At 37.2% G+C, this 25,807-nt stretch overlaps 5 protein-coding genes across 7 annotated transcripts; 4 read left to right on the top strand and 1 right to left on the bottom strand.

Annotated features, from left to right (window-relative positions):
* Positions 1-971: 971 nt before the first annotated feature.
* On the top strand, positions 972-4,438 carry LOC111807103 (cinnamoyl-CoA reductase 1). Its single transcript, XM_023692679.2, has 5 exons — positions 972-1,206; positions 1,349-1,503; positions 2,627-2,812; positions 2,908-3,260; positions 4,034-4,438. The coding sequence occupies exons 1-5, from the start codon at positions 1,074-1,076 to the stop codon at positions 4,221-4,223; spliced, it is 1,017 nt and encodes a 338-aa protein (XP_023548447.2). The 5' UTR covers positions 972-1,073; the 3' UTR covers positions 4,224-4,438.
* Positions 4,439-4,816: 378 nt separating this feature from the next.
* On the top strand, positions 4,817-8,792 carry PNSB1 (NDH-dependent cyclic electron flow 1). Its single transcript, XM_023692678.2, has 6 exons — positions 4,817-5,502; positions 5,764-5,954; positions 6,875-7,132; positions 7,256-7,361; positions 8,296-8,381; positions 8,503-8,792. Exons 1-6 carry the CDS (start codon positions 4,900-4,902, stop codon positions 8,672-8,674), a joined length of 1,416 nt encoding a protein of 471 aa, XP_023548446.1. The 5' UTR covers positions 4,817-4,899; the 3' UTR covers positions 8,675-8,792.
* Positions 8,793-9,281: 489 nt separating this feature from the next.
* On the top strand, positions 9,282-13,897 carry LPA3 (Low PSII Accumulation 3). The gene is made up of 12 exons (XM_023691620.2): positions 9,282-9,772; positions 10,200-10,230; positions 10,839-10,931; positions 11,017-11,079; positions 11,288-11,399; positions 11,870-11,955; positions 12,414-12,472; positions 12,554-12,656; positions 12,758-12,818; positions 13,028-13,110; positions 13,187-13,267; positions 13,489-13,897. The coding sequence occupies exons 1-12, from the start codon at positions 9,429-9,431 to the stop codon at positions 13,546-13,548; spliced, it is 1,176 nt and encodes a 391-aa protein (XP_023547388.1). The 5' UTR covers positions 9,282-9,428; the 3' UTR covers positions 13,549-13,897.
* Positions 13,898-17,452: 3,555 nt separating this feature from the next.
* Positions 17,453-19,991, top strand: LOC111807534 (Protein kinase superfamily protein). The gene has a single exon (XM_023693291.2). The coding sequence runs from the start codon at positions 17,812-17,814 to the stop codon at positions 19,909-19,911; it is 2,100 nt and encodes a 699-aa protein (XP_023549059.1). The 5' UTR covers positions 17,453-17,811; the 3' UTR covers positions 19,912-19,991.
* Positions 19,992-21,566: 1,575 nt separating this feature from the next.
* On the bottom strand, positions 21,567-25,423 carry LOC111806646 (Tetratricopeptide repeat (TPR)-like superfamily protein). Of its 3 annotated transcripts, none has more exons than XM_087128858.1 (3): positions 24,719-25,423; positions 22,724-23,788; positions 21,567-22,234 (listed from the first exon to the last, which is right to left on the bottom strand). In XM_087128858.1, the coding sequence occupies exons 1-3, from the start codon at positions 25,285-25,287 to the stop codon at positions 22,162-22,164; spliced, it is 1,707 nt and encodes a 568-aa protein (XP_086984984.1). In that variant the 5' UTR covers positions 25,288-25,423; the 3' UTR covers positions 21,567-22,161. The 3 variants fall into 3 exon arrangements, with proteins under 3 accessions (XP_086984984.1, XP_023547792.2, XP_023547793.2); XM_023692024.2 differs by having other exon boundaries at positions 21,567-21,944; positions 22,720-23,788; XM_023692025.2 differs by having other exon boundaries at positions 22,720-23,788.
* Positions 25,424-25,807: the final 384 nt, after the last annotated feature.

Genomic DNA, 25,807 nt, shown 5'->3' on the forward strand with positions numbered 1-25,807 from the left:
AGTCTGGTTCAGATTGTGTCGGTCCCCAATTTAACAAACTCAAGATTTTAAATAGATCTAAAAATTATCTGAAACTAATTCAATTACCCTCCTAATTTTGTATTTATAAATAGAAATTTCATACAAGTAAAATTGATTTTAAATAATCAAATATATATTTAAAAATAATTTAAATAATTTCCAAATCACTTTAAAATTCATGCATTAAATAAATTAAATAAAAAAAAATTATTGGACCCCATATTTTAGGGTTCTTCATACCAAAATTAAAAAAAAAAAAAAAATGCTTCTTGGCCTACCACTTTTTAATTTTCTATAATTTTCTCCTCAACTACACCATCAAATTTCTTTCTCTCTCTTCTTCCACCAACTCCCATTTGAGTGTGCATGAATACCCATCACAAAAAAATAAAATAAAAAACCTAATTTTTTTATTTTTAAAAAATTATTAAAAATCACGGATGGTGTCCACGAGCTCTCATGACTTTACTTTAGGCTTCTCCAACCGGTCTCGTACCAGTAAAAATACTATTCCTTAATTATAAACTCAGGATGATGTCCTAAATAACTAAATTAACTACCTTTTATTATTATTATTTTAATATTTGATTATAATTTACCTTTCAACATTACAGTTTAATAATCAAGTGAATATCATTTTCCCTTATAAAATTTTATTCTTTTACCTAATTTCTTATTGTAAATTTATCAATTTTTTTCCTAATTATATTAAAATAAATTACTATTTTTTGTAATAAAAAAAATCTAATTGAGTATTAATATATTTTTTAAAAATATATATATTAAAAAGAAAATGAAGAAATTTATTAGTAATATATTTATTAGGATGGTTAAGAGTTTTTGTTTTGGGTAAAATAAATAAATAAATAAATAAATAAATAATGATGGAGGTTAGGTGAGTGGTTAAAGTGCAGCGAACACTTTCCTTATAAAATGGTACCAAAACTTCCGTGTTGTTCGCTGTATTCCAATAGAAACTTGGAGATTCTTCCTTCTCATTTTCTCTCTGTTTCACCAAACCATTTCCACTTACTCTCTCTCTTTACGGAACTATGCCGGTCGACGGTTCTTCAACCACCGCCCCCACCGTCTGCGTCACCGGCGCCGGCGGCTTCATTGCCTCATGGATAGTTAAGCTTCTTCTCCAGAAAGGCTATATCGTAAGAGGAACCGTCAGAAATCCAGGTTTGATCTTGATTTTAACCTAATTTTTATTTCCATATCGAAATCGTCGAATAGTGAAATGTCGATGAAATCTGCGGAAGTGATTCTGGAATGGATCTGGATTATTAGGAGTTTTTGTTTCTGTGATTTTTGAGATTTACAGAGGATCCGAAGAACGGCCATTTGAAAGAATTTGAAGGCGCGGCGGAGCGATTCAGTTTGTATAAAGCCGATCTTCTCGATTTCGAGAGCCTTAGGGCGGCGATTAACGGATGCGATGGCGTTTTCCACACGGCGTCGCCTGTAACTGACGATCCGGTGATTTGCTCTTCTCATTCTTTTTCTTTTTTCCTTTTTTTGTTAAGTTCCCGGGAAAATTAAAATTTGGATGAAAATGGTACGAGAGAATCGAAGAATATATTGTTTCTTTTTATTGCATGCGTGTATCATCTTCATTAATGGTTGGGCCCCACTTGAAATTTGAGTCATCACTGGGACCCACTAAATCCACGTCATACCATCATCACATACACGTCATGTCATACACACATTGTATTGGATTTGAGTAGCCTAAAATTATTATTATTTTTAATTTAATTTAATTTTTTCATCTACATAATATTAATTATTTCAAGATGAAAAATTAAAAGTTTAAAATAATAATGTGATAAAAAAAATATTTTCGTGTTTGATATTATTACGTAAAAAAAAAAGGAAAATTCTATTCTTTAAATTTAAAAATTACACGAGAAGATAAAAGAAGTTGCACAGTTGGCAAGACGTAAATTTTCTCTTTTTATTATTTACTATATAGCTCTTTTTATTATTTATATAAAAAGCTATTTTACGAGACAGTATTATTTAATTATAAATCCATGATTACTATATAGCTCTTTTATTATGTATATAATATTTTTTATTATAAATCTAAGATTATTCTCTAAATTAGCGGACGTGAGATTTTCATCCACGTCTCCCCCTTAATCGAGGCTCACAATACTTTTGTTCAACGTTTGAGAATTTTATTGACATGACTAAGTTTAGGGCATAACTCTGATACCATGTTAGATGAACACGACTCTTCACAATGGAATGATATTGTCCACTTTGAACATAAGCTATCATGACTTTGCTTCGGACTTCTCCGAAAGGCCTCGTAACAATGGAGATAGTATTCATTGATTATAAACGCATGATCGATTATAAACTCATGTTCATTCCCTAAATTAGCAGTTAGACCTTCTTTCAACAACCGAGTAAAACCATTACATTTTTTCATAAAGGAAGTCTTGATGAAATGAGACCATTTTTTAAAGCTGATTAACAACATTATTATTATAGAATGCTCATTGATAATATTTGTTAGTAGGTTCATTAAATTTTAGTTAGGCTTTGGGAAGGTAACAGAAATGGCGGTTGTGGTATTGCTAAACTTTTGCAGGAGCAAATGGTGGAACCAGCGGTCAATGGCACGAAGAATGTTATAATCGCGGCGGCCGAAGCCAAAGTCCGTCGCGTGGTTTTCACTTCGTCGATTGGTGCAGTCTACATGGACCCCAACCGTGGTCCAGACGAGATCGTAGACGAGTCCTGCTGGAGCGATCTAGAGTTCTGCAAGAACACCAAGGTTTAATAATTCCCTAATACATAAGTCCAATTGGAGTGTTTTTGTTTTTGCCCACAAAATTTTGAGGTGAAACATGAAAATTTGGGGATTTGCAGAATTGGTATTGCTATGGAAAAGCTGTCGCAGAGCAGGCGGCATGGGAGGTTGCGAAGGAGAAGGGGGTGGACTTGGTGGTGGTGAATCCGGTGCTGGTGCTGGGCCCACTGTTGCAACCCACCATTAATGCCAGCATTATCCACATACTCAAGTACTTGACTGGATCAGCTAAGACGTACGCCAATTCCGTTCAGGCGTACGTCCACGTGAAGGATGTTGCACTTGCACATATCCTCGTGTACGAGAACCCCTCCGCCTCCGGCCGGTACCTCTGCGCCGAGAGTGTTCTCCATAGAGGGGAGATCGTTGAGATTCTTGCCAAATTGTTCCCGGAATACCCTATTCCCACCAAGTAAGTTCTTGTCCTTCTAACCTCTCCATTTTTATTAACTCAAGTATCTATTTAGTCTCCATGCCTGCAACGTTACTAATTAGTTCTAAATTCATTATATGTTCCGGTGGGATCCCACACGTCTGTTAGGAGGAGAACGAATCATTATTTATAAAAATGTGTACATCTTTCTCTAGCAAATGTGTTTTAAAAATCTTGTGTAAAAATTCGAAAAGAAAAATTAAAAAAGACAATATTTACGACTCAAGTCGTTAAGTCAAAATTAATTCACCAAATGGGTTTGAAATAATAAATTGAAAGGATTTGAGTGAGGTGTAGTAGGTGTACCAACTCTGAATAGTTGATCAATGATAGAAGCGGCTAACCTTAACTTGTAAAAGAATGGATGGACCAGAAGTGGCCATTTACCAACCAAGAATATTGAAATATGCTTGTGGAGCTGAAAGCTTCTCACCAAACCCCATCCTTTGTGATCCTTATCACTTATTGTTGGAATGACCCAATTATTCATCACGGTGACCATGATGAACACTTACCACTGCTCATGATTTTAAAATGCGTTTAATAGGAAGAGGGTTTCCACACCTTTTATAACGAATGCTTTGTTCTCATTTCCAACTGACATGAGATCTGATACTTATGGGATTTGTGCCACCATTCAAACACTTTCATCATATTTAGTTCCAAGAACGTTCTTAAGTGTCTGAGAAGCACTCGTAATAGTGTTTCAGAGGGACCTATGAGTTAAGTTATTATGTATATTTATGATTTAGGTGCTCAGATGAAGTGAACCCAAGGAAGAAGGCATACAAATTCTCAAACCAGAAGCTGAAGGACTTAGGATTGGAGTTCACTCCAGTGAAGCAGTGTCTATATGAAACCGTTAAGAACTTACAGGAGAAAGGTCATCTCACGATCCCCACTTCTACCCAACCAGCAGACTCCATTCGAATTCAATCTTAAATCATAGTGTTATAGAACTGAATGCATTGGTTTGGGTACTAAATGCATCGCAATATGTATAAGCTCTTTAAGCTTTGAATGTTTTCCCCACGTTGTTCCTATACTTTAAACAACGTGAATGCATGTAAGTTTCTCTTTAAAAGTGTATGTGATTGATTTTTGCAGTCATGACTTTGATATTTATCTATCAAGTAATTTTGACTGTATTTTATCAAGTTTGGTGGCGTGCTCCTTTGTCCTTTCGCTGAATCGGTTAGTGGTCTACTAGAGAGGTCGTGATAATATCATCTACTGTCTATACCACTTCTTGTGGAGTAGATCGTGCATCCAACCAAGTCTTTGATCAGGGAAATAAGAGAATTCCACTATCGTCGATAGGCCAACTGGGTTACACCTAACGAAATAGGCTTCCTAAAAAGTCAACTCGAAGATGAAGTCGACATAAAATGAAGAACTCCGTTCTTCGAAACCTAGCTATCTTGTCTTTAAATGTATTTTTTTAAAAAAATTACTTCAAAAATATATATAGAGGTTTTTTAACGTTTTAAAGTTTAGCGGGAGAGGTAGGCTTATCCAAATCCAAACCTTCCTTCCACACATTTTGAAGATCATATTGCCTTAACGTTATGGAATCTCAATCCAATCCTCCCAAAAAACCAACTCCCAAGAACCATCCATGGCTACTTCTTCTCTTCCCACCAAATCCCTCCCGCCATTTTTGCCGGCATCAAGCTTTCCACCTTCTTCTCCTTCAACCCACTTCACTAAGCCGCCATTCCTAGCCCCACCTGACATTTCTCTCTCCACCTCTTCCTCATCGCCCTGTAAACTTCATATTCCCAGTTGTGCCAAGAAGAATCCCTGGCTCGACCCTTTCGACGATGGCGATGATCCGGACATGGAATACGGCTCTCTCTTCGCCGACGGGAAGCAGGAAGAGGACCCTCGCCCACCGGACAACCCGAACAATCCGTATGGGTTCTTGAAATTTCCTCAGGGTTACATGGTGGAAGTTGCATCTCTAGGTCTTAAACTTCGGGGAGATGTACGGCGGTGCTGCTGCGTGATTTCCGGCGGGGTGTATGAAAATCTACTCTTCTTTCCGGCGATTCAATTGCTCAAGGATCGGTACCCGGGTGTTCAAATCGACGTGGTGGCTTCGGCGAGGGGTAAACAGACTTATGAATTGAATAAGAATGTGCGATGGTCTAATGTCTATGATCCGGATGATTATTTTCCTGAACCGGCCGATTACACTGACATGGTTGGATTGCTCAAGGTTGGTTCATTTTCTCGCCAATAATTGACCTAGAAATTGATAGAACAATATTGATAGTGATTCTACCATGTATGAAAGACTTCAAATATTGGATCCCACTTCGATTTAGAGGAGAATAGATAGGAGTCATGATACTACCACTTCCATTTAGAACTTCGATGATACTTAGAAACTTTGATAGCCATATTAGTGATTTGTTTGGAGATCTCTTAGAAAAATATTTAGTGCCCATTTGAAACAATGGTTTCATTGTTGTTGCAGGGTAGATATTATGATATGGTCTTGTCAACAAAGCTAGCTGGGTTTGGGCATGCAGCGTTTTTGTTCATGACAACAGCTAGAGACAGAGTTAGCTACATTTACCCTGATGTGAATGCTGCTGGAGCAGGGCTTTTCTTGTCTCAAACATTTAAACCAGATAGCTCTAATCTTTCCGAGGGAGGGTTCAATATGTGAGAATATTTTATACTTTTGTTTTGAATCTGTACAAAAGTTTTCATATAAGCTTTTGAGTTTAGTATTAGTTTGACATAGCATTGGAGTGGGAGCTACTTTACGTAACGGTCCAAACTCACCGCTAATAGATATTATCCTTTTTGAGTTTTCCCTCAAAGTTTTTCAAACGCGTCTGTTAGAGAGAGGTTTCCACACCCTTATAAAGAATGTTTTGTTCTCCTCCTCAACTGATGTGGGATCTCAAAATTCATCCCCCTTCGGGGCCAAGCATCCTCATTGGCACTCGTTCCCTTCTCCAATCGATGTGGAACCCCCAAATCCACACCCCCTTCGGGCTAGTGTCCTTGTTGGCACACCGCCTCGTGTCCATCCTCTTTCAGGACTCAGCCTCCTCGCTGGCACACCGCCTGGTATTTGGCTTTGATATCATTTGTAACGGCCCAAGCCGCCGCTAGTAGATATTACCCCTTTGGGTTTTCCCTTCCAGGTCTCCCCTCAAAGTTTTTAAAACGCGTCTACTAGGGAGAGGTTTCCACCCTTATCAAGAATGTTTCGTTCTCCTCTCCAATCGATGTGGGATCTCACACTTTATCTGTTTAAGTTCTTAGCAATCTTGTTTGCTTTTCAGTTTATATCGATAGTCACTCGTTGCGTTCTTGTGCTTATTTCCTAAGCCACAAGGAGGATGTCAAGAATGTATATAAAAGATTACATACTCCATAACTCATCAATATAAGTTTTTACTGTTTAGTATTAGTTTGATATAGGGTGCAGTTTTTGCCACTAAATGAGTGAAGTATGGCTTTTATCAGAGGACACTAAGTAATTTCTACGTGAAAGCTGAAGAACAAAATAGAAATAGCAAGCTCAAACTTCTACTTTTTTGATGCCTTGAAGGCTGATTTTCATGATTTAGGTATCATCAAATGGTTGATTGGTTAGGGAGACCATTTCGTAGCGTTCCCAGGCATCTCGTTCCTCCGCTCAAAGTTTCGATTTCAAGAAAATTGAAGGAGATTGTAAAGGAAAAGTATAATCAAGCAGGTGTTGAGAAAGGAAAATATATTGTGATTCATGGAATAGAATCAGATTCAAAAGCCTCAATGCAGTCCAAAGGTGATACTGATAGCTTGCTACCCATTCAAGCCTGGGCTGAAATAGCCAATGCTATAAGGTAGGTATTATGTCAATATCTTGCTTTATCAGAAAAAAATGATGAACTATAGGCAAAAGTAACATAATGCAGCTTTTTCTTTCACTATTTTCTGATGATAACACTTATTGAATCTAAATACAGGGGATTCAAGCCAGTTTTTGTCATTCCACACGAAAAAGAAAGGGAAAACGTCGAGGAGGAGGTCGGAGATAACGCGAGCATCGTATTTATCACTACCCCAGGACAGGTACTCATAACTATCCATCTTTCTCTTTGAGTATAGAAGAGTGAACTGTGAAAAGGATGAAAAAACAGTTTTAAGTAAGAAAGCAAGGATTGAAGAAAGGGAAATTAATGTTTTGAAGAAGTTGATAAATGTGAGATCTCACATTGGTTGGAGAGGGGAACGAAGCATTCCTTATAAGGGTGTGGAAACGTCTACGACGTGTTTTAAAACTGTGAGGGAAAGCCCAAAGAGGATAATATGTACTAGCGGTGGGCTTGGGCTGTTACAAATGGTATTAGAGCCAAGCATCGAATGGTGTGCTAGTGAGGACGTTGGGCCCCGCAAGGGGTGGATTGTGAGATCCCACATTGGTTGGAGAGGGGAATGAAACATTTCTTATAGGGTGTGGAAACCTCTCCTTAGTAGACGTGTTTTAAAAACCTTGAGGGAAAGCCTAAAGAGGATAATATCTGTTAGCGGTGGGCTTTGGCTATTACAAATGGTATCATAGCTAGGCACCAAACGGTGTGCCAGCAAGGATGCTAGGCCTGCTGGGGGTGGGTTGTGAGATCTCACATTTGTTGGAGAGGGGAACGAAACATTCCTTGTAAAGGTGTGGAAACCTCTCTCTAATAGACATATTTTAAAACTTTGAGAGAGCCTAAAAAATGATAATATTTGCTAGCGGTAGGCTTTGGGCTATTACAAATGGTACCAGAGCCAAGCATCGAACAGTGTACCATCGAGGATGCTGGGCCTCGTAGGGAGTGGATTATGAGATCCCACATTGGTTGGAGAAGCATTCCTTATAAAAGTGTGGAAACCTCTCTCTAGTAGACGCGTTTTAAAACCTTAAGAGAAAGCTCAAGAGATAATATCTGCTAGCTGTGAGCTTGGGCTGTTACAATAAAAGTGAAGTACTTAAAAGCACATCATTCTTAACTTCAATCTGCAGTTAGCTGCTCTCATTAACGACTCGGCCGGTGTAATAGCTACCAACACAGCTGCGATCCAACTCGCCATTGCTCGCGAAAAACCGAGGTCTTGATCTGTTTCTCCTTCACAGAAACTCAGTAGTTTGCTTATTGATCTTAAAATCTCCCATTTGCTAGTAGTACGAAAATAACAGTGCTATGCATCTATAATGCCTATGTGTTTGCAGCATTGCATTGTTTTGCTCTGAAGAGAAAGCAAAACTATTTGTTCCGGAAGCCGAAGCAAAGAGATGCATTGCAGTTTCATCGACAACGGGACGACTAATCGACATCGATATGGGCACAGTTAAAAGGGCGATACAGAGCTTTGAAGTGCCTCTAGCTCTTGCTTTTCAGTGACATTACAGATTTTCTTACCCAATTTGTGCTTATCATCATGATAGTTCTTCATTTTGTTTCACTTCTGTTACCATCAGTTGTATATCAAAGCATTGGCAATGAAGAGGGTAATTGTATATGTTCTGTTTGGAAGCTCCCTTTCCCTACTCTGTCTCAGCGTTTGGTGCAAATTTCGTTCGAACCTCGATCCGATAGAGCTGGTTAGAAAAATCCCAAGTTCGTCTATGTGTTTAGACCGAACTTTGACCGGTTAGAAGTTCAGAGAACCACAAACCCGAAGTTCATCATTTCCAAAGTTTATCTCGACGTTTGTGCAAAAGTTCGTCAAAATTTGGACCCGTTAAAGCTTTGGAGAGTTAGAGACCTGAAGTTCTCTTCTCCACGCTTGGAAAGAAGTTCGTCTAACTCGAGCTAGCGTGGAAGTTTAATTAATTAACATGCATGGTTCGAATACTCATTAAAAATTAAAAAATTAAAAAACATGTAATATTTTTTTAATTAACATATTATGAATGAAAAAAATCAAAAGACTTATCTTCTCAAATATGTTTTTTTTAAAAATAGTTATAAATAGAAGTATCTTGATTGTAATTTCGAGCAGTTGAGGGGCTAAAATGCAAATATTCGAGAAGAGAGAGGACCCGCGCGAAAATAGCGGAGTGGCATCTTCAAGTTCGTTATCGTCTCATCCAAACGACCGGCTGTCTTTTCCCCGGCGACTGAACTTCCACTGAGAACTTCAGAGAGCTTAGCCATGGCGATCATGGCGTTTCTCTCTTCTCCACCGCACATTCCCTCTCTGGTTCGACCATTTCACAGCAACTTTCTCTTCTCTCCTATTTCCTCTTCCTTCAGTGCTCTACGGCGTTCTACTCGATCCAGTTTATTTGGCGCTCAAACTTTAGCGACTTCGGGATTTTGCTTTAGGATACACTGCAGTGACAAAGAACGAGCTGCACCGGTTACTCGGAGCTCCGATCCTAAGGCTGGAGTTCCGATTTATAAGCCCAAAACCTACGAGGTGCTAGTCTCCGATGCTGCGAATTCTCTTGCTTATGCTCTGGAGGATGGAAAGATGCGCTTGGAGATTGATTTCCCGTAATCTTTCTTTTTCTCTATGATTATGGATGATCTTACTTCTCAATCCTATTAGGTTCTTTCTTTTGAGAAATACTGCTCTAGCAAGTTAGCATTAGAGTTACTACTACCATGCTATACGTTGTTTTCGTGTTAATCCCCCTGCCTCGAGTATCGTAATCGGTCGTGCGTTTGTTAGGATAATCTGGTGAGTTTTATTTCGGAGCTTTCTTCTTGCAGATGACCCAATTTAAAATTTGAAAATTGAGACTCCAACCGCAGTCCGTTTAAGCAAATTATTTCTGAATGTCTTTGCAACTTACGAGAATTATGTTGTTCATTCTGGAATTTATAAGTTGTTCTTCTGAGTATAATTCTCATTATTTTCTAACCCTCGTTTTGTTTTGTTTTTTGTTTTTTCCCTTTTGGTGGGATTTCTTATATTCAGACCCCTGCCTAGCAACATTTCCTCGTATAAGGTATCTTTCTCCGATTTGTTCTTGATGGAATCTGCTGCTCAGAACATTATGTCTTCTCATTTATTAAAATATTCCCCATATAGGCCGTTTGTTTTCTCCTCTATTCTGGTTTTGCACCTCAATGTGTTATATGCAAATGTTCATATGAATATTCTAGTTCGTTGACATGACATGTTTCCCCCTTTTTTCTTGAGGATATTTCCAAACATGTAAAGGGATCCTTGGATGATTTCATTGATGCAAATAATCAACTTGCAATGAACCTCAAAGAAAAGAAGGGGAACTAGACCTGCTTACATATTTAGTAGTTCATCGTGAATCTTCATACAATGTACCTCGCAGCTCATATTAACTCTCGATTATGAATGTACTCAGTCAACATAGGGTTGTTTTATAATTTAACTCGGTTGTATTTGCGTATTTTTCTTGTATGAACAAGCCGTGAATATAGAATATAGTATTCCGTGCGATGAAACCAGTTGAAAAGTTGTGAATAGTATATTACATGGGTTACATTCAGAATTATGTTAGTTTAGGTTCTTTTCAATATTCTGGATTGTTGATAGCACATGTTCATTTGATTTGAGAAAACTTTTAAATATGTCAAGGGATCTTCAGATGAGTTCATTGATGCAAATATTCAACTTTCCCTGGCTGTTGCAAGGAATCTTCAAGAAAAGAGAGGAACTAGATCTTGCATTGTAAGCAACTATATATACTCACATATATATTGCAAACCTCTTCTGAAGTTAGTGCAGCTGTTAAGTACTCGTGTTGTAACTTTAGGTATTTCCAGATAAGCCAGACAAAGGCAGAGCTTCACAGTTGTTCAAAACAGCTCTCGACTCGGTAACAAGTTAACTCTTTAAAGAAAAATTTTCTTTTGTCCGATGTAGATCGTACCTGCTTGACATTTTTTTGCCTTGTTGGTAAGAAGTAAATATTTTGTTTACAATAGAAATGCAGAGCTAATCGAGGGCATGTTTGTCCACACAATATAAATCCTGGTCTCCGTTTTATGTGCTTTTTTCATTTGTTTTTCCCTTTTATCTCTCAGATTGATGGAATAACCATAAGTTCCCTAGATGATGTTCCTGCTGGACCTGTCACATCTTTTTTCAGATCTATTAGAAACACCCTTGATTTTGATTTTGAAGACGAGAATGCAGGTTGGTTATATACGCATGGATCTCAGAAGATGTTTCACATTCTTGTCCTCTTTTTTATTCTGTGCACGTCATGGCCATGTATTTCGCTATTAAGTGCATTTTGCAAGTAGATGACCCTAATCATTGCGGCAAGACTGCAACTTACACTCATAGACTGTAATAACCTTGATTTAGAAAAGGTAAATGGTAGGAAAAAAAAGAAAATTTCAAAGAGAAAAAAGAAAAGAAAAGAAATACCACATGAAAAGTGATTGAACTTAATTCTCATATGAGAAAGCTATTTATAAACTTGAAAACTGCCTCTTCCTATTCATTCCCTTCACTTTTGTGGATATAAACGTTTTTCTTCTTCAGGGCCATACTATGTGATATTTACATTTACAATCATTTATCTTTTTATCTGCTTCCTTCGAGGACCAAACATTATCATTTAATGATTACTCAATCTTCACAATCCATCTGAATTGCAGGTCGTTGGACTTCTAGTGAACCTCCATCTCTGTACATATTTATTAATTGCAGCACGCGTGAACTTGCAATGATAGAGAAGTATGTGGTATGATGTCTATGCTAATTGCAAGATAGCAATTTACTTGGTTGAACAAATGGCATATCTTGATTAGCTTCTGATTTGAAGTTATCACGATTTCTTCTCGAGTTGGTTCTATTATGCTAATTTCTGTTTTTTTTTTCAGTACAAATTATAAAAAATTTCTTAAAAAGTATCCCTCTCATTGATTATGATTCAGCTGTCTACTGAATACTAATATTTTAGAGGACATGTATGCTCTTGTTTAGTTGGTATTACCATTGTAGAACTGCTATCATGCCATCTTTGATGGTGGATTCGATGGTTATATAATACTTTTTCCATATTGAGGATGTGAAAGTACTGAATAAGACCTGTTTATGACATTCTAAGTGACATTTTTATACACCAAGTTAACTTCATTTGGCTTGGTCTAATTAGTTTTTGCCTGTACTCCCGGTGACTCATTTTGGGATTTTTTGCAGGAAACTTTTGCTTCGTCAATCCCCACCCTGATGTTTAATCTAGAACTTGAAACCTTGCGGTAATGGTGCTCCTCCTCATCCATCTTTGATAGATATTGGGTTCATATGCAACTATTGATCATAAGTTTGAAAACTTACAGTGCAGACTTGGGCTTACTGGGATTCCCCCCCAAAGATTTGCATTATCGATTTCTCTCTCAGTTTATCCCCGTGTTTTACATTAGAATCAGAGAGTATTCTAAGGTCTTGGATCTCACCTTGAAACCCTTTTTAATTTTATATAATTATTATTATTATTTGGTGACTAAATTCTCTATTCTTGGTTCTCTTTGGGGGTTATCAAGACAGTACCAATAGCACCTTATATTGTTAATTACAGTGGAGCATTGTTTCGTCAATACCCTGGTGCGTATACTGTTTCATTGAACTTCCCGTTGGATAATTTTATTTTTTAGTTCTCTTGATATCTTTATCAAAATCCAAATTGGTCGCCAACCTCTAAGTTTCGCTAGCTAAGCTTATAGATTCATCTGCTTTTACATCAATATGTTGTCATTGAAATAGGTTATGTGATCTTTATATCCACATCTGTTCATCCTTCATAATACTTTCAGGACCTTGGCAAGTGATGTTAAAACAAGCAGATAATTCTTATGCTTGCGTTGCAGAGAGTGAGACGAGGTTCACCCTTGGTGAAGTATGTAAAATTGAAGTACTTTTAGCACTTAATCATTTGTCTGGTGTTTCTGGACTAACTGTTGCTTGTAATTTAGACCAAAGAAGAACTACTAAGGGTCCTTGGACTACAGGAAGAACAAGGAAGCTCATTAGAATTTCTTCGCAGGGGCTACAAGGTTTCCTCTTCCTTCTGTGTTATCTCTTGTTTGCTCCACCAATTTACCAGCAGTTTGAAGAGAAATCCGCATCATATTTTGTTTGTATTTTTTAGGAAATGATTTTAATTTTAGTGTCGAGTTGAACTAAGCTCGAGTTTACGCATCTAGTTAAAGTGTGGGAGATTTTGTTCGATTGGAGATAGGATGTGGAACTCATGAAATCTAGTCTACTTTTGCAGGCTTCCACTTGGTGGGAAGAAGATAATGACTCTGAAGTATCTTCGGCATGGCGTAGTTGAGCAGTTCGAGCATCGATTATTTCCTCTTCAGACACTTGCATTTTCGGAGAGACGATATCGATGATCTCAAACATGAGATGCCAGAATGATCCTATTTCTAAAAGACTCTCCTGGCTTTCTCTCTGCACAATCACGTAAAAGGAAATTCTATCTCAAAAGTTAAATCTACCTCTCTTTTCAATCCACCGCTTCAGAAGACTCCCACAAACTTGAATCAAGCTCATTCACCTCTAAAATTCAAGGTAAAGTAATCTTGTACATTTTATTAATCACGATGAATTATAATGTGTTGTTCATCTTCACGTTGCATCAAAAAGTATAAATTAGACCTCTTAGATGGTTTGATTCTTGTCGAGAATGGTTCATAACAATTTTTTTTTTTTTTTTTTTTTTGCCAATGACTAAACCAATATAAATAAATAAATAAATAAATAAAATACATTATCAATTAAGTAATACAGTTACAAGCAAAATCAATATAACTATATTAAATATGTAATTAACAAATAAAGCAGACTTAGAAATAAATTAAAACAAGAAAAAAAGGACACATAGATAATGAGAATACAATAATATTTATTTTTAAATTAGTTTTTAATCAATTTATTTCAATCAATTAACGACAATAATAATGTATTTAATTCATCCTCTCAAAGTCAACCAATTAATTAATTTTTAATAATGATTGATGTGCAATTACATCAGCATATAAAAAAATATTAATTATCTAATTACTAATAACTTTGACTTGGTCAACCTTCAAATTCAGCCATCAAAAATCTAATTTTTTTTTTTTCACTAACTTTAATTTAACAAGGCCGAAATATTACCTAATATATATATAAATATATGGTCAATTATTACATATTATTTCCAGACAAATAATTGAAATATGGAATAATAAAAAGTTATGTACTAAAATAAAATGATGATGGTTGGTCCAATTGCACAAACATGTCACATTTTATTTGGTCCCCATCCATTCATATCCTTCTTTTCTTGATTCGTCGACATTTTCCATAGATTATTATTACGTGTTTTTATGTTTAATGATTGAAAAATATATATATCCATATTCCCACAACCTTAAAAACAACAAAATATAAACATATCTTTTTTTATCAATTAGATTTAAATCTAAATATTAACGAGATTCGAACGTGTATATAATTTTTCAAATATTTCAATCTTACGTTTTAAAAAAAATTACCTTTATAATTTAGATAATTTTTTTAAAAAAAAGGAATAAAGGAAAAAATAAATAAATAGATAAATATAGATATATAAATGGATGAAAATGGGAGATAACACGTTATTTCTGAGTTGGGTGAGCAGTGATTGAGCAGCAGAAGCATGTTCTATTGTTCACTACCAACAAAGCACACATCACACGGAACAGACCATTTCAATTTAATATATATATATATATATATTTATTTTTTTTTAATTTTATTATTATTGCCTAAATTATGGAATATTCCTTGTGGTCTCCACCAATCACTCCCTTCTTCTTCCTTACTTTATTCTTTCGGTTCATTTTAACGTTAAACTATTTAGATCTAAATATCGCATATAAAGCGTGAAATTAATACTCTCGTAGCTATTTAATGTTGTAGTATTATTAAATGTATCTCATTTTAACATTGAACTATTTAGATCTAAATATCGCATAAGTTGTGAAATTAATACTCTCGTAGCTACCGAATGTTGTAGTGTTATTAAATGTCTCTCAGTTTAGGTTTATACATTTTATATTAAACTCAGTCCAATCTGTTAGATGAACACAACTCTCCACAATAGTATGATATTGTCCACTTTGAGCACAAGCTCTCGTGACTTTGCTTTAGGCTCCCCAAAAAGCCTTAGAGATAGTATTATTTGATTATAAACATATGATCATTCTCTAAATTAACTGATGTGGGGCTTTTATCCAACATAATCCAACCACAACCACAAACTTTTTGGGTTGGATTGGTTCCGTTGTTCGAATTGTTTTATTCAAATTTTTGTTTTTAATAAAAGTAAAATGTTAATTCCTAAAACATTTACAAGGGTGTGGAAACCTCTTTCTCGTAAACACGAGGCCAAGGGGGTAGATTATGAGATCCCACATCGAGTGGAGAGGGGAGGGTGTGGAAACCTTTCCCTAATAGACGCGTTTTAAAATTGTGAGGCTAACGACGATAACAAGCCAGCCGTTGATCCATTCGTTATAAGCTTATAAATATTTAAAAAAATATATGTTAAAATTTCAAATTCATTAAAGCTTTCCCATATGATTAAATATCAAGTTTTGATGGTTGAATTTGGTTGCTTTTTAACCATATGATTAAAGAATTGTAAGCGGTTAAAACTTAAAAAGGAGCACCACGCGCCATCTCTCTTTTTCTTTTATATTTTACCCAAAAAGGAAAAAAAAAATATATATATATATTAAAGATATTTAAATTATTTATTTATTTTAGTTTAATGATAATAATTTTTGAAATGGTAATAAATTTTTTAGACATTAAATTATTATAAAATGAGTTTATAAATATTAAATTCTTGATAGCTAAAGGGGGAATGCCTTTCCTCTAATGGCGGCTTTGCATGTGACATAATAATAATAATAATAATAATAATAATAATAATAATAATAATAATAATAATAATAATAATAATAAAACTTTATTGGATTGAAGCCTACTATATAGTTTATATAGCCCTAAACTTTCAACATAATTAATATGTGGGGTTTTAATGGAGATTTAATTATTAATATATTATTATTATTTTACCTAAAGGCCCTTCTAAAATTTTGCCTTTGCTTCTTCAACCCTTTCTCAAGGCAAAGCGAAAGAAAAGTTTCACCTTAAGTCACCTCTTCCGATGCGAAAAAAATTATCGGGTGAGATAGTTTCAACCGATGATGTAATACGACGATCGAGAAGAGAAACCCGTGTTTCGACACTGTAGAAATAACATTTGGAGAGGTTGTTATCGACGTTGGGTTACAAGTTGTCAAGAAATTGTGTGTGTAGCCGTTGGTGATGATGAAGAGAGAACATTTTGAGTTAATCTTTCCCGACGCCTAATTAAAATGTGTAGCTGCTGGTTGATTTGATTTGAGTTGTTCGAGTAATTCATTCAAATTTTTGTTCTTTTCTATTTATTTATTTTTTAAACATTTAATTAAGATATTCATATATATTTTTAAAAATTACCCTCCTAGATGAAAAATATTCTTAACGAAAATAAATAATAAAAAATAATAATTATGAAACTAAACAAAAATAAAAATAAAAATAAAAATAAAAAATCTTATTTTTTTCTGACCCAACCAATCCCTTTTGTTTCCCTTTAATTATTGAAATGTACAATTGGCAAAGCTTTTAGGCATGTGAGTGCCAAAGTAAAAATAATAAATATAAATATAAAAAAGGCACCAAGGAATCCAAGGCCAATGAATTTTGCATTAAATTTATTTTAACACGTTCGTTTATTTAAGTATCTAAATCACTAAGTAAATGGGTTATACGCTCGTGTTAATTCTATGTATAAAATAGAAAAGTTCACATTTAACGACCATTAAAGAAGGTTTTCACGCACTTATAAGAAACATTTTGTTTCCTTCTCCCATCTATGTCAGACTTTCAGTATTGATACCACTTATCACAATCACACTGTGTTGAGATTTCTAGTATTGATACCACTTGTCACAATCACACTGCTGAATTAGAGGATCGGTGTAAAATATATAAGCAAACAAATTTAAAAAAATATAAGCTTTTGATTTAACGTAGAATTAAAGGTATTATGAAAAGGTAGAACAAAGGCGTGGAAGGCAACACGATGATGGGCGCGTAAGACAAAGTTTGTGTTTATAAAGACTTATCTTCATCGTCTTCTTCACTGTAATCCATATATTCCTCTGTTCTTCCCTCCATTTTCATTATCATCATTATTCTTCCTTTTTCAATTATGAAATATTTCAAACAAATTCTCTCTTTAGTCAAAACCTTCTTGGGTCCCTCCACCATCACTCTTCATTTCCTAATCACCGATTCATCCCATTATTATACTCCCACTACCCACCACAACAAATCCCTCTCCCCCCCCCCCCCCCCCCCCTTTCTTCATCACTTTTTCATCGGTTCTTCATCAATTCTTCATCACCCCTCGATCAGAAACCCGATTTTTCGTTACAAATTGAAGCGGATCGATGAAATGATGCTTGTTTTTCAGTTTTCTTGCAGACCCATTTGCTGATTTCTCTACAAAATGCCCTCTAGACCCTTTGCTTCCAGTCCCGCCGCCGCCGTCGCCGGAGAATCGCCGCCGGGTTTCTTCTCGAGAACGAAGGTCTTGTTCTTGGCTCTCACCATCTCTGCCTCCGTCGTCATTTTCTTCTCTGTTCTCTATTTCCTCTACCATCTCTGGCATTCCTTTGAGAACAGAGCCAAAACCATTCCCTTCGATTCCAGCGCTCCTCTTAAGCTTCAGCGATTCTCTTACAGAGAGCTCAAAAGGGCCACAAACCATTTCGATTCCGCTAACATAATCGGAAAAGGCGGCTCCGGAACTGTCTTTAAAGGGGTTTTGAGAGATGGGAAATTGATAGCTATTAAGCGATTGGACTCTGTTTCTCTTGAAACAGAGAGGGAGTTTCAGAATGAGCTGCAGATTCTTGGTGGGTTAAGATCCCCTTTCTTGGTGACCCTTTTGGGATACTGCGTTGAAAAGAACAAACGTGTGCTTGTTTATGAGTATATGCCTAATAGAAGCCTCCAGGAGTCGCTTTTCTCAGATGGGTTAAGTGGGTTATGCTGGGAAACAAGATTCGACATCGTTTTAGACATTACTAGAGCTTTGGAATTTCTCCATCTTGGCTGTGATCCACCGGTGATTCATGGGGATATCAAGCCCAGCAATGTGCTTCTTGATATGGAGCAACGAGCCAAGATTTCAGACTTTGGGTTGTCAAGAATCAAAGTTGAAGGAGAATTTGGCGTTGATTTGTTCAGTCAAGAACTGGGTCGGAGCCAAGAGCTGTGGAAGAGCCAAGATTATACTGAAACTCCGGCCATTGGTACTCCGGTGGAGAGCAGCAACACGGAGGTAGATTTTGCTCTTGCTTTGCAGGCTTCTTCTTCTTCCAAGAACAGTAGAACATCTTATAATGTTAAGGGATTGAATGTGAATTCTTTGAGTTATAATGCCAATATTTCAAGTGAGGGAGATGGGAAAGGGAAGGAGGTATCAAGTTTAGATGTTAATGGTGATGATTGGAGTCATCGTTTTGTGCCTTATGATTCTGCTGCTGCTGCTGCTGCTCCTGATGATGGAGGGAATGGTAAACAATGGGGGAAGGACTGGTGGTGGCGACAGGACGGGAGCGGCGAGCTCTGTAGCAAAGATTATGTTATGGAGTGGATAGGGAGCCAGATTTATCCAGCAGCTAACCCAAATTGGGATGAAGAAGCTAAGAATGTTCCTGAGAAAGCTAGCAGCAATTGTTCTGTTCCATTGGAGAATATGGATGATGGTTCGAAGATAGGTGCATTCGGGTTCGAAAATGGTTCAACTGAGATGGAGCGTAACGAATCGAAAGCTAGGAACAACAAGAAGAAGAAGCAAAAGAAGATGCAGGAATGGTGGAAGGAAGAGAACTTTGCTGAGATTAGCAGGAAAAGCAACAAGGGGAAAAGACTAGACAGCAAATGGAACAAAAGCCTACAACTACCACATTTGGGTTTGGGGAAACGGTTTTACTTCCTTCAACGAAAGCGGTCGAGACGACAAGACCCAAACCAGTCCGATCTCGACGGGGAGTTTAGCTTCAGACGGGGTTGGAAGAAGAAGAAGAACGCTCGATCTATCGGCAGTGACATGTGCAGTGGGGAGCTATTCAGCAGAGAACTCAGCAGCACAACCAGCATGAGAGGGACACTATGTTATGTAGCACCAGAATATGGAGGTTGTGGATTCCTGATGGAGAAAGCTGATATATACAGTTTAGGAGTCCTAATACTCGTGATCGTCTCAGGAAGACGACCGTTGCATGTTCTAGCATCGCCGATGAAGCTCGAGAAGGCGAACCTTATAAGTTGGTGTCGGCATTTGGCGCAGTCGGGGAACGTGTTGGAGCTGGTGGACGAGAGGTTGAAAGATGAGTATAACAAGGAGCAAGCAAGCTTGTGCATAAACTTGGCTCTGATATGTTTGCAAAAGATGCCAGAAATGAGGCCAGAGATAGGGGAAATTGTGAAGATTTTGAAGGGAGAAATGGAGCTTCCACAAATCCCATTTGAGTTTTCTCCTTCACCACCTTCAAAATGGTTCAGCAGGTCAAGGAGGAAACAGAAAATCAGTGCAGAGTAGGGGTTTTTAGCTCTTTGTTTTGTTGTTTCCCCCATTGAAATGATCAGTTTCTTCACTAATGGAAATATGCTGTTAAATTAGTGTTGAAAATTCTTGCTTTTTCGAAGTATAATTGTAATAGCCTAAGGTCACCATTAGTTGATATTGCCCGTTTTGGTCCGTTACGTATTACCATCAGTATCGTAGTTTTAAAATGTGTTTGCCTGACGGCAATACGTAACGGAGCAAAGTGGACAATATCTGCTAGCGGTGTGTTGTGTTTGCCTGACGGCAATACGTAACAGAGCAAAGTGGACAATATCTGCTAGCGGTGTGTTAGGATTGCACATCAACGCACATACTCGATCTAGATGAGCACAAAGAAAGAATGCAAGGAGGAATATTGTACCATAGGAGAGAATATAGAGAATATAAACTTTAGCCAATATTCCTCCTTGGATTTTCTCTTTCTATGTTCATTGTCTTCATTTAGATTGAGTGTGTGAGTTGTTGTGCGAACCTAACACAATGGGCTTGGAATGTTACAAATGGTATTAAAGCCAGACATCGGAAGGTGTGCCAGTGAGGACGCTGGACCTCCAAGGGGGTGGATTGTGAGATCTCACGTCGGATGGAGAGGGGAACGAAGCATTCCTTATAAGGGTGTAGAAACCTCTCCCTAACAAACACGTTTTAAAATCATGACGTTGACAACGATACGTAACGGGCCAAAGCAGACAATATTTGCTAACAGTGAACTTGGACTGTTACAATAATAATCATTCAAATTTGTTGACAATGAAAAGAAAGTTAAAACAAAGATGATAAAGACAATAATAATTTAATACGAAACCCGAAGATTCTTTTGAGTTTAGACATATTTTTACTTGAGAGTAATTTTAATTAGTTGACATTTATGAAATTGACTGTGTAAAGTATATGATTTTGATAAAGTTAAATGGAAAAGTGTGAGGGTAAAAAGAAGAAAAAGGTTGTTGTGTTTGAATTTGACATAATGGATGAGATGGGCCAATGCCTTTCCTTTTCAATCCTCAAAAGAAGCAACCACTTGTGGTAAAAAGATGAGCTTATGTATATACTGCAACCTTTGCCAACCACTTTATCACCCTATAACTCCCATAACATCTTTCTTTAATTCCTTTTCTTTTCTTTCCTTAAAAAAAAAAAAAAGTCTTAGAAACTCATATAATCCGTGTATACAGATCATGAGCTTCTAAGTTCGTGTCTAAAATGCAGCACTTAGTGTCAAATAAGTTCCTAAGGTTTAAGGGTGTTAAACAGATCTCTGACATATTGATTTAGTATGATATGTCATGAGTTCTAAAGAACACTAAATAGTTCAAAGATGAATTAGACACAATTGAAACTTTTAGAAATCTATTAAACCAATTTAAGATTCAGGCAAAACAGACACAAACAAGAAAGTTTTAACACCTATTAAACATTAAAAGGTCAGACACAAACAAGAAAGTTTTAACACCTATTAAACATTAAAAAGGTCGTTAGACCAAATAGACAAAAATATGAAAACTAGGAAACAAAATACGAAAACATCGCAGGCGCGAAGCGTGGTTAGCTTGCGCCGGGGAACATAGCATAGACAGGAAAGGTAGCCTGGACGGTGGAAGAGTCCGGGGAGGCCGGGTCATTTGACGGAAATAGAAGGTTTTTCCATCCATACAATCCAAGGAAAAAACAAAAGCTTTTTAACTTTAATTTATAGGAACTCAAAATATTCTCTTAATTCTCTTTCCTTGAAACATTATCCATGCTTGAAAAGGTAGTCCTTCAAGTGAGTTTAGGAACTTTTGTAATGGCCAATTCCAACAAAGGAAGCTACATAAAGGGCTACCGGGAGTTAACCTTTCTCGTCATCCAACCACCAAACAGCCTGCCTATGCCTTCAAATGAGGAAAAAGAAAACGGTGTCGTATTGTTCTTGTTACTAGCCCATGCGTGTGTTCTCTTCGAGCTTTGCGCCAATGGGAAGGAATGAATGCTTTTTCAGTAGCTTTCACAATGAATTCTTATTCCTTTACCAGACCAAGGATTCAGACAAGACGGACAGTCAAAAGTTTCGACTATGAACCATCAAAAAGCTGTTAAAATCAAAAGCAACACTAACTATATATCCAGAATCTTCAGAATCTACCTAAATGTAGAACCATTAATCGATGTGGGACCCTCAATCCACCCCCCTTCGGGGCTCGGCCTCCTCGTTGGCACATCGGCCGGTGTCTAGCTCTGATATCATTTGTAACTGCCCAAGCCCACCGCTAGCAAATATTGTCCTCTTTGGACTTTCTCTTTCGGGTTTCTCCTCCTATGGGTAAATATAAATAAGGTGGCTAAAAGATTTCAAAGTCATCCTCCATTCAATGAAAGAGATGAGAATTTAATTTGTTGGGGGCAACGATTCATCCTAGTATGATGTTGTCCTTGGGATCGTGTATATTTCTAACCGATGTGGAACTACGTCCACATCCCAACAAGATCTAATCAAAGACCAGCAATATAATCCTAAAGTAAATGCACCCATGAACCACCCTGTTTGTTTTGCAAGAACATAAACTTGTGGCTTAAAAGGAGCTGACTGGAAGGATTGAGAAAAGTTCAAACCCCAATGCTTCTAATACCAAACTCCATAAAAGCCAGATGGTTTCTGCTATAAGGTTAAGATTGTAGTAAATCCTTCCACTCACACCAGAACCAAGTAGAAAAACAGCTCATCTCGTATACAATACTAGCAGAATAAAGAACATGATTCAATTGAAATCTATTCAAGTAGCATATATATAGATAAGTTACCTACTCAAACGATGCGTCGTCTCGAGATTGTTGTTTATGTGATTTCCATCTCATCATGCTCCCTTTTCTATGAAAAAACTTGCCCTTCTTGTTATGTCTCACTTGCTGCGTTGCTTCTTCGATGCTACATAACTCGGGTTCCTTCACGAGCATTTTAATCTTTGGATGTAAGATATATCCATGTGATGTCATTTGGTCATATAATTCTCTGGCCTGTTTTAACAGACCATATGTTGCTAAGCCTTGTACCAAGACTGCGTAATGTTCGGAGTTAGGTGATATCTCATACCGCTTCATTTCTGCCCACGCTTTCAACGCATAATCCGGTTGTTCTAGTTCAAATGACTTGTTAAACATTATAACAAAGGTAGCCTCTGTAGGACCTAAACCATTTTGTCTCATCTGCTTAAGAAGTTCAAAGCTCGTTTCAGAATCTGCTCCTTGAATAAAAGAATGGTAGGTTTCGATCGTCGGGCTGATATTGTCATCAGTCATCTTGGTCAGTACATCTTTTGCTTCATCCAGCTTTCCGACCTCACACAGAGGACGTATAAGCGAGTTGTATGTCGTGCAGTCGGGCTGTAAGCCTACTTCTTTTATTTTCTCAAGGATTTTGAGAGCTTCACTGAAACAATTCTCCCGGGTCAACACATAAGCTAAAGAATTATAGACTTCAAGGCTTGGAATCCAATCCCTTTTCTTCATCTCACCATAGAGTCTAAGCGAGTCGAAAAGGTTCCCGGTCCTCGAAAAACAGGAAATCATGAGGGTGTAAGAAGTTGAATCCGGCAAAATACAACATTTAGACATTTCTCTCCAAATTCTCTTCGCTTCAAACACATCAACAGATACATTGCACCAGCCATTGAGAATAATGTTGAAGCTTTCTGTTTCCAAAGGAAAAAGCTTCTTGTTTACAAGCATAAACTCTTCAGCCTCTTCGATGTTCCCATATTTACAGAGAGAATTGAGGAGGGCATGAAAAGCCTCCTGATCCGGAGTCAATCTGAACTTCTCCATCATGTGGAATGTCTTAATGGCCTTACTTGCCTCATTTGCGTGTGCATACCTTAATCCAGGAACAACCTTGTTAACAGTATGCAATTTTCAAAAGTAACTATGGATGTTAATCTCCCTTCAAGCCATTAAGAAACGAATTAACAGAATGCATCAAAAAAAGCCTTTTCTGTATCTCACAGATATATGTTGGCCATCCTTCAATCTAATAGAATACACAAATTAAAAATGAAATGCTACTCCAGTTTCAACCAAAAGCTTCTTGCTCATGGAAAACCTCACACGCACACACATAGACAAAGACTCATTTACATATAAGCTTGTTGAAGTAGGCCATTTTCGTTCACAAACTTGATTTGTGAGATCCTCGGGGGTGAATTGTTAGATTCCACATCAGTTGAAGAGGAGAACGAAACATTATTTATAAGGGTGTGAAAACCTCTCCCTAGTAGATGCGTTTTAAAAACCTTGAGGGAGAACCCGAAAGGGGAATCCCAAAGAGGACAATATCTGCTAACGGTGGGCTTGGACTGTTACAAATGGTATCAAAGCTAGACACCGGACGGTGTGCCAACGAGGATGTTAAGCCCAAAGGGGTGGACACCGGGCAGTGTACCAGCGAGAACGCTAGGCCCTAAAGAGGGGTGGATTGTGAGATCGCCCTAAAGAGGGTAGATTGTGAGATCCTACATCGGTTGGAGAGGGAAACGAGGGAAACGAAACACTCCTAAGGGTGTGGAAACCTCTCCCTAGCAAATGAGTTTAAAAAACTGAGTGACGCCCGAAAGCAAAGCACAAAGAAGACAATATCGGTTAAGACTAGGTTTGGACTCTTACATGGTTTCCACGTTACTTAGACTATGTCTTAAGTTATCGAGTAAAATCAAAATGCAAAAACGTTTTCGCTAGTCATTACAAATGGCATGACAGAATGCAAAAAGAGATGTCAGAGTAAATGGAGATATGCGAAAATAAATTTTACCTATCAATCATGACAAGCATCGCTTGCCTCGAATTCAACAAGGATCCATGAAATTCTCTAATCAAACACCAAGCAGTACTGAATTTCTTATGATTGCCCAACACCCATATCATCAAATTACAAATTTCTTCGTCAATAGATCCCCACTTCTCACCCCATTTGAAGGCTAGAAATGACGATTTCCAATCATCCCTCAACACCCAAATTGCGGAGTACACCAAATTCGGATCTGCCTGGACATCAAACTCGCCCAACGCAGCAATAGCCTCAACTTCCGAGGGCAAACGGGCGGCCCGTTTAAGCAATTCGACGAATTGGGCACTTCGCGCATCGTTTGGGCGATGGTTTTGGAATCTTACTGTGTCAAAGTGAAATGGGTGGGCAACTTTCTGAGAACAGAATGGAAGTGCTGAGAATTGACGAGCGGACTGAGAAGGCAGGAGAAGTGTTTGATGAAATGCCTGAAAGGGCGAATCGGGAATTTGGAAATTGATGAGCTCAAGGAGTTGACGAAATGGCAATGGAGAGTTTCTGGAGAGCCCTCTTGCAATAGAAGAAAGACATGCCATGAATTCATGTACCTGACTGTGAGATACAGAGGGCTCGGCTGGGCGGTGGAATTTGGGCTACAATTTGAACTACGAGACCCTTTTATATGGGAGAAAGTGAAGGTACCGGGCGCCACGGAACCGCCAAGTTACTGTACGTGACAGACTCGTTTATAAGTGAACAAATATTGAACCACGAGGCCATTTATTTGTTTTTTTTTTTTTTTTTAATCTTTTAAAAAATTTAGATCTCTTTTATTTGTTTTTACTTTTAAGAATTTTTTTAAAATTCAAGCTTGAAAATTACAAAATAATAATAATAATAATAATAATTTTTTTTCAATTTTGTCAGCTCGATACCCTGACTAATCGAGTTAGATATTTTTCAGTTTGGATTAGGTTGAATTATTGAAAAATCGAATATTTGGATCAATTTACGGGTTGACATTTCTTTATCGAGTCAACTCAACTAACTTAAAAAACAGGATTACAAATCAACTCAACCTTACTATACTCTTAGAAAATAAAAAAAAATATTTTA

The sequence above is a fragment of the Cucurbita pepo genome, chromosome 12, assembly GCF_057944985.1.
Source record: "Cucurbita pepo subsp. pepo isolate OVF chromosome 12, ASM5794498v1, whole genome shotgun sequence".
NCBI lineage: Eukaryota > Viridiplantae > Streptophyta > Magnoliopsida > Cucurbitales > Cucurbitaceae > Cucurbita > Cucurbita pepo.